The sequence below is a fragment of the Carcharhinus amblyrhynchos genome, chromosome 2, assembly GCF_965287045.1.
Source record: "Carcharhinus amblyrhynchos chromosome 2, sCarAmb.v2.hapA, whole genome shotgun sequence".
In the NCBI taxonomy this organism is placed as follows: Eukaryota; Metazoa; Chordata; class Chondrichthyes; order Carcharhiniformes; family Carcharhinidae; genus Carcharhinus; species Carcharhinus amblyrhynchos.
In genome coordinates, this window is record NC_137325.1 from 110967799 (window position 1) to 110976777 (window position 8979).

At 39.9% G+C, this 8979-nt stretch overlaps 1 protein-coding gene across 2 annotated transcripts in view; it reads right to left on the reverse strand.

The window, feature by feature from the left end:
• nebl (nebulette) overlaps positions 1–8676 on the reverse strand; it is a 251171-nt gene extending 242495 nt beyond the window's left edge. The window contains exons 1-2 of one of the 2 annotated variants that reach the window (XM_080211095.1): positions 8480–8676; positions 7607–7701 (exon numbers count right to left, since the gene is read on the reverse strand). In XM_080211095.1, the coding sequence (XP_080067221.1) occupies positions 7607–7701; positions 8480–8548 (164 nt within the window). In that variant the 5' untranslated portion in view covers positions 8549–8676. The remainder of the gene's footprint in view (positions 1–7606; positions 7702–8479) is intronic. The other variant, XM_080211102.1, reaches the window with a different exon arrangement.
• Positions 8677–8979: the final 303 nt, after the last annotated feature.

Below are 8979 nucleotides of genomic sequence, written 5' to 3' on the forward strand. Positions count from 1 at the left end.
TAAACCAATGTTTTAACTCAAGAAACATCCTGACCACCTCAGAAGTTCTTTAAAGCCTAAAGCATTTATCAAGAATTACCCTATAACTTGCTTTCTCTCTCTCTCCACAGATGATACCTGCCCCCGTAAGTATTTCTAGCAATCCCTGTTCTTATTTCAGACTTCCAGTATCAGCAGTTCTTTTGCTTTCGTTTTAGGGAATGACAAAACAGTGGCAGGTAGCATCATTAAGAGTTAGAGAAGTAAAAAGGTTCACAGAAAGTGAAAGAGTTTAGCTACTTAGCCCAGTTTTCCAATAGAGTACAGTAGTGAGAATGGTAAGGTACAAGGAGGAGGCAGGGGATCAGTTACACAAGAAATTAGCACTGAAAAATATGACAATCACAAAAAGCAAAATCTTGGACTCTAGTGGCATGAATACTAGAATGCTGAGAGACTTGAGAAAAATGCAGAGACTCTGACCACAATCTTTCAAACATACTTGATTGGATATGGAAGTTGAACCAGAGGACTGGAAGATTTCCATCAGAACATCTGTTCTAAAAGGGGAGGAAGGGGTAGACCAAATAAATATGGACCTGTCAAAAAAAAAAATCAGGAAACTTCCAGAGGCTACACTACAAGACAAACATAATAACTGCCTAGAAAGGCTTTGACTAATTAGCAACAGCTAATACAAGTTTACTAAACGCAAGTCATGCCTGAAATTTAATAGAGAAAATAATAGAGTTTATTGATAAAGGAAACAGAATGAATGTGGTACACATGGAACTTCATAAGGAACGTGATAACACATAGGAGGCTTAGGGATGCTGAAGTACATAGATTTGCAAGATAGCACCAGGACAAGGTGACTTCTTGCAAGCTGCACCTAGCATACCTTCTAATTCTATCTTTCACTCTATGATCTTTCTCTATGCCCTAGCTATGACTATAACACTACATTCTGCAGTCTCTCCTTTCCTTCTCTATGAATGATATGCTTTGTCTGTATAGTGTGTAAGAAACACTACTTATTACTGTAAATTAATACAGGTGACAATAATAAATCAAATTTAAAAAATCAATACGCAAGGGAATTGACACCATGAAATAGGAAGCTGGTTGAATGATTTATCAGGGTATGTTAACAGATGATCTTCAAAACAAAGAGACATAAATAGCAGTTCCCCTGTCACACAACACCAGGTTATAGTCCAACAGGTTTATTTGAAATCACAAGCTTCATCACTTGACAAATAAGCAGCATTCCAAAAGCTTGTGATTTCAAATAAACCTGTTGGACTATAACCTAGAGTCAAATGACCTCTCATCTTGTCCACCCCAGTCCAACACCAGCATCTCCACTTCCTGATTTAAGTAATCAGGTAGATTAATAGGCTGATGAGAAATGTATCTTGTGATATTTGAGAGAGAAATGAGAGACAAGACATTTGAAAAGAATGAACAGATAGAGGACACGTAGGCTAATTTGGAACTCAACTATATTTTGGAACTACTGACTTCATAGCAGTGTTCCATGTTTGCACTATAGAGGTAAAAATGTGGCTAAGGTTGTCCATGAACTGCACAAACATATGCTCAATCTACAACATTCTCAACAAAGAGGGTCAGTTCGCTCCAACTCACAATGTTATCAGATCCTCAAACAAATTCCAAGATCCAGATCTGCACTTTGCCAAAAACTAATCAGTTCTTCCTTGGGCCATACCCCATCTGTGTACCAACTTTTATTGAAATCCAACTATTAGTTTTTAAGATTTGCAAACAGCCCAAAAAACAGGGGCAAAAATATTACTTTGCAAAATGTGTGCCACAGGGAAACCAAAGAGAAAAAACGGTAGAAGGAATAACCAACTTCTTGGTACACAAATTTTACACCTTCCATGGCTCTAAAATTTGAAATGCCAAGGAATGTTTTTAATTTTATATCTGCATTCGTAAGTAGTCAATCGATTGATTAGCACAACTTATGTAAATGTATGTTCTTGAAGTTTGCCTCCATGTGCCACTAAAAGCAACAGATAAATAGGACATGAACATTTCCCAGTCTCTAAAAGGATTAAAAGTGAACTGTATTAAATAATTCATTCTTAAACTGTTGTAATTCAATCGCCATTCAGATATCCGCTTGACTTCAAGCTTAACCATGTTCAAAATGGTCTATGTTCTATGTTCCATGAAAACAAACTAAGTGGTATCACTGGCTGCAATCTCCTGCATATTTTCACCCAGAAACAAACAGGACGCAAATTAAGTAGGCCGTCTGAATTTTAGCACATGCACAAGTGCAATCCTCCCAACTCTCCTTGATCTTTGCAATCACCTATCACTGTGTCCACCTGAATGAATCTCCATGTATTATAAATGCCCAACCCAAAGTTTAAAGCCTACACAGAGGTTTCCTGCATTTACAATTGCTCACAGGCTCTCTTCAAATTATGATCAGATTTCCAGCACAGAATGGAACAAATAATTTTACAAGACTACAATTTTTGATCTTTTAAAGAAAAAGTTACCTACACTGAGACATGCACTGCAGTTTTGTTCTTTCAATGTATTTTTACGGCATCAGTATAAGTAACCCTCAGAATTAAAATGTTTGCACTGATCAATGGTCATGAATAATGGTGAAATTTGCTGAATCTTTAATTTTCATATTTTAGAGGGAAATATACTGTGCATGTTTGGTGCTTTCTCTAGGCCTCCATTATTTGCATTGATTTTTCCCCCATTTTTCATGTAATCCTACTCCAATTAAATTTGAGCATAACTTGACACTGGCAGAACAGGTGAGACAATTTGTATGACTTTGGATCTAAATTGTGCATTGTGACCACAGGCCAAATGTTCAAAACACATCAGCAACAGGTCAGGCCTGATGTTATCCATGCTGGCTACATACAGTATTGATATACAATGAGAGGTGCAGTACATTTTGTTCAGTTACAAATAAGTAACACCACCAAATGTATTTTGTCTCCTACTATTTCCCCCTTCTGCCATTCCCATTTATGCAAAAAAAAACACAAGTTTCCTTATTGGTTTATTTTGTCATTTTGAAACCTGTTCTTTGTTTCTCCCTGTGGCCATTAGGCACTTAAACAGATTTTTAATCAATGTTGCAAGTTGGTGGTTCAAGTATGAAATTTGGATGCCCATGGACTTGTTTCTGTAAGTGAGTGATGGTTGGAGACACAGTCCCAACACTGATAAACTGAAATGACTCACTAACAAATGTTAGGCAAAATATAGTCATTTACAAATTTTTTCAGTAGACTTCATTACCTTGTTTAGAATTTTTTTAAGAATGATTCAGAATAATCAATTAGTTGACACTGAATTATCAATTAACAATCAACCAATGAATGTACATCCCATTATCAAAAAAAGGAACTTCAAAAAAGCACAGCTACATAACTACATCAACTTTGAAAAGAACTCATTGTCATTATAAATCAACAATGATACTCTATCAGGGGCAAGTTTAATATACGCAATAAGAGATTTCCAAATGACCAGGCACATTAATAGAACTCAGTGCGCTGTAAACAGAAATAAAGGGCATATGCATCAAAGATGGAAAGTAGTAATAAAAACTGATAAGTCCAAAAATTGCGTAAACATTCAGAAGAGGTGTTATTCGTTGTTAAAATTTTCTTATTTTATAACTCTGCAATCGAATCAAGGAATTGAAGATGTAAGATTGTTGTAACTGAGGACAATTTTTGCAGTTCCATTAATAAGATCATAAAACCCTAAGACCATAGATATAGAAGCAGAATTAGGCCATTCGGCCCATCAAGTCTGTTTCATCATGGCTTATATGTTTCTCATCCCCATTCTCCCACCTTTTCCACCATAACCTTTGTTCCCCTTACCAAATCAAGAATCTATCTCTGACTTAAATACACTCAATGACCTAGCCTCCACAGCCTTCCGTGACAACAAATACCATATATTTATCACTGTCTGGTTGAAGAAATTCCTCCTCAACTCGCTGAGAATATGGAGTCACTGTTGCACGTGGCTATGTGGCGAGACACTGTTTGCACAAGGATAGATTAAAGGACACACTAAAAGGCTAATGTGCTTTATAATTGGACAAAGTCCAACTTTACAGAAGTAAAACAAAATTTTCTTCAGAAGATTTTAAATTTATTCAGTAGATACTGTCAATATGAAGGAAACATAGGGAGTGATATCCATGAAAACTGTAAACATCTACCCAATGAGTTGGTTTATGATTTCCCTCTAAGCAGCAAGAACCTTCAGATCAAGCAATTTCTGGCCACATTTGGCCTGGTCATACAGAAAACAACATTGCACAAAATATAAGTGTTCTGCATCCTTTCCAAGTCATTCTTCGAGCTTCAACAAACAAGCCTATAACTTTCAAGTCAGTTTTTCACAGCATGCTTTGCCCCAAAGAACTAAACAGGAATTCTCCAAACTCGTTCTGTATAGGTCTAATCCCACCAGAGCTGTTAACTCATTCAACCACATTGCATTTTGTTTAATTGAAAACTGCCAACAGGTATAAATTCAGAAATGAAAATGTTAAAGAAGACAAAGGCAAGACAACAAGCAACACAGACATCATCAACTGTGATGAAATAGATCTAAACAGGATCATGTGGACATTCTGTTGATTAAAGTAAATAGAAATCAGTTGACTGCCCGTGCTACTCACGCTGTTAAATGGGAGCTCATATTGTGTGTGCCACACTAGAGACCCGGGTTTTGATTCTGGCCTTGGGTGGCTGTCCAGAGTTTGCACATTATCCCTGTGTCTAGATGGGTTTCCTCCAGGTGCTCCGGTTTCTTCCCACAGTCCAAAGATGCACAGGTTAGGAGCATTGGTCATGCTAAACCACCCCTTTATGTCCAAAAATATACAGGTTAGATGGATTAGTCAAGGTAAATGTGTGAGATTATGGGGACAGGGCAGAGTGTGGGCCTGGGTAAAATGCTCTTTCAGAGATTCAGTGCAGACTCAATGGGTCTCCTCTGCACCACAGGAATTCTATGATTCTAAGTGTCAATATCACACACTGCTGTTGCCATTCAAGGCACGAAAACAGTAACCAAGCACACAGGAAAGACACCATTAGAATTCTGCACAGATGCACATAAAGTGCCTTAAATCTAGTTATCTGAAAAGCAATAGCATTCGAAAACTGGACTTCTTTTTAAAGTAGACCTTGTCTTGCAAGAATTTTAAATGGGTAACCTTACGGATTTGTTCAGAGAGTTGCTGCAATGGCATGCCAAGTAGTATTCTGCTTTATGCGCGCGATGTTTTGAGTGCCTAAGCAATCCTTAACGCCCAACTGACCTAGCATGGAAAAGTTCACTGAGTTGCACATCGGTGTGGCTTCACGCACTAGTCGTTTACAATGCTACAAGTTTCTGAAGAAGATGTGGCAAATCACCCAGGAAGAGCAAAAGACTCTGGCAGAATCTGATCAGGTCAAATACTTAGCTATGTATTGCATTTGGGATCAGGACAAGTGCCTTTTCTTACTGCAGAACTGGGTTTCTGTATTGAGTTTTGATGCCATGAAGGCATTTCATATAGAAGCCCGCCGGCTTAAACTCAAACTTGCACATGATTCCTAAAAGCCTTTAAATTTCATGGGCCCTGGTTGCCTTCTGCAGCTGGCCCAAGTCAGTTCAAAGAGAAATTTCAGGGAGTACAGTACAATATTGTCTGAATTTGAATTAGAAAGTTTTCAGTTATAACTGTTTTTAACATAATTTCCATTTGATTGATCTTCTCAATTTAAACAGGTTGCACTGATATAGGGAAGGTATGAAAGTTATTAAATCAAGTGTATAATAAGTGAATTAATATCAGCAGAGGTTTGCATTAACCTAAAGTGCTTTGCAATCATGTCATTTGATTTTCATATGTTCCCTATTCACCAAATTAAGGGGTTCTGATTTTTTTCCTGAGGTTGTCAGTTTTGAGACACCCTACAGGTAAGATTCAGACATGAAACCATTTGTCAAATAAAGACTAAACTCTTTTGGAATAGTGAGCTAATTTTTTGGTACAGTTGTTGGCTTTCATAATCTTAGTGATGTAATGGGAACACCCATTAATTCATAATGCTTGGCAGCATTGATATGGATGGGTGCCAGGATTGGGTCAGAGGGAGGAGGACGTTTTGGTGCTCTAGGGAGTACAGAGACAGTTCAAGAGACTCTCATCAATAAGTTGCTGACTTACAGCTCTGGCAGTTTGTTGTAAGGCAATGGCCCCTTTGACCGCAATACTGTAAAGCATACAGCAAATGGTTATGAATCTTAATGCTTATGCTTAGCTGTACTGAATAACCTTCACAAGTTACCCAATTTCCAAACATCAATAGCTTTCTCAATTAGAACACTTCTTGGTTCATGGTTCACTATATCGGTACCTCTACCCAAGTTCCTGAGAGAAGTCATGGACCATTTTGAAAGGGAGAGCCCGAGTCTTCAAGCAGCCAATCTGTCATCTGACCATCTGGATAGAACAAAGAGGTTGTTGACGATAGGCACAGAATAAACAAAATTACTTTCACGAAACCAGAGTCAGATCTGAAAGTATCAATGATAATGGCCACAAACAAATTGAACATTGAGCAACTGGAAGCCCTTTCAGCTGAGAAACAGCACTTGCTCATGAGGAGAAGCACTTAGGCCTACATGCATGAAGTCTATTGTGCACTGCATTTGCAGGAGACCCCTAATGTAAGAAAATCCTGCTGCTATTTTCTTCCAGGTTGCCAGATTCAAGGGTCAAGCCAAGCAACATTCCTATAGTCAGCAACTCATAACATTCAAGTCCCACAAAACCTTCCTGTTCTCCACAATCTCACTAGGCAAAAACAGTTCACTAACATAAAAAGTACATAAAACAGACACAATGTTGGCCCAAAAGCAACTTGATTGCCTAAAATGACATCCAGATACTTACCTAAATAAACAATGAGGACCATTTAAAACACTGCTTATAAAAGTTAGTTGACAAGTGTAATTTGATGAACAGATTGAAGAAATGGCATTCCAGATGTACACAAATACCATTTTCACAAAAGGTTCCCGCTTCTGGCCCTTGCTAACGATGTTGATGTTGGCTTCAGGAGTACAAACCTTTAACCCCATGATGACGTTAATGTGCCTCCAGTTCTAATATTGCAGTATCTAGAAGGTGATCTTTTAAATCCCTTTATCTGATCACAGAAACAAAATATAACCATGAAATAATGTAACTTTAACGCTATAAATTTAAAAGGCAGAGCTTTGATGTAACTGTCTTGATGCTGAAACTTTTGATGACCAAGTAATCGCAGAAGAATCTATCTGCCACACAATAAGGCAGCATCTTTCACATATGGAGGTATGTAAATAGCCAAAAATAAATGCTGAAAAGCGAGCTGCCACACCTTCGGGCAGGGCAACTAAACTTGTTTCCAGAGTACCACTGTCTTAATCAACTATGATCATCGCGAGAGATTTGAATGACAGTACAACAGTTAAGATCTTTTTTGTTGTTGGGGGGGTGGGCGGGAACGGCACTGACAAGGCTCCACGCACACAGAACTCAACATTTACTCACGCATTACAATAAGGTTTCTTCTCATATCCTTTATACGTCTTCATATTGAGGGTCATCCTGCAGATCTCGCAGTGGAAACATGCTTTGTGCCAGTACTGCGAATTACAAGCGAAGAAAATATGTGTGAGTTCTCCCTCACCTGGGCTATCCAAAACGACAACATAATGCTTCAAGAGAAAGCGACATACATGAAATTCGACTGCGTAGCCCGAAAGCAGCCTCAAAACATGCACAAATCACAGGTGTTACCAGAAAGCTGCACAATAAAAATAATTTACTCTATTCTGCACACAATAAATTCTGCGTCAAACTGTGGATCATTAAATCTCATAAACGGAAACGCAGAATTTTGTTTTAAATAAAAAAAGGAGTACTGCGTAAATTATATAAACATAGAAATAGGTGAAAAAAATGAAGGATAAACCAAGTGTATGAAATAGCTATTTTTAATGGATATTTTAACCGATTCTGACCAGGTAGAGAGTAACGTTGACAGCTTGCCCGGTTATCACTCAAATGCCAGTAATGCGCCACACATTAAATAAGTAAATTAGATTTTATTCCCAGCCTTTTGAAGCCTTCGATACCTGAAATCGAGACTTTTTCGCGTAGTTGAGGAGGATGGGAACTCCATTTTAATGCACCAGCAAGCCAGGATGATCTGAACGCAGCCTCCTCCACCGCCACCGCGCTCCCCCCCCCCAAGCCTCACACAACATTCCCATTTTGTCTCTGCATTTAACACTTTTATCCGAGACGATGTGGAGTGATGAGGAGCCGCAGTGCAACCATCAGTGCTGTAGTGTGTATGTGTAAGACAGACAGAGAGGTAAGGTTGGATGGGGAGGATAAAAAATAACTCAATTCAGTTACCTTGTCCAAGCAGTTGACTTTTTCCGTGGGATAAACGATTTTGCCACAGCGAGCACACTGAGGATTCATCTTGTCCTTTTCCTCCCCCCCCGCTCCCACCTCCCTCAGCCTGGGAGCGGAGCTGCTGAAGCACTAACTCCCAGCCCCAGCTCTGCCTCTCTGACACTTGCTTCTCTCTCACCCCCTTCTCCGCCTCTTGCGACCCCTCCCCCTCCGCGCGGGAGCGTGCCTGGCGGCGCGCGCCAGCGCGCGGGGCGGGGGGGGCGAGCCTGCCCCCCCCCCCCCCCCGCGCACACGCGCGCACACCAGCGCGCGCCCGCGCCTCACCGTCCAGCGGGAATTCCGAGAGGAGATTGCGGCTGAGCGCCCTGGCGCGCGCACGCACTGACACATCAATCACTCAGCGCTTGTTGCCAGACCATCCCGTGTTGGTCAGCATGTGGAAGCTCCCCCCCCCCCCCCCCCCCGACCAATCACTGTCTCTCGCCAATGCCTGCTCC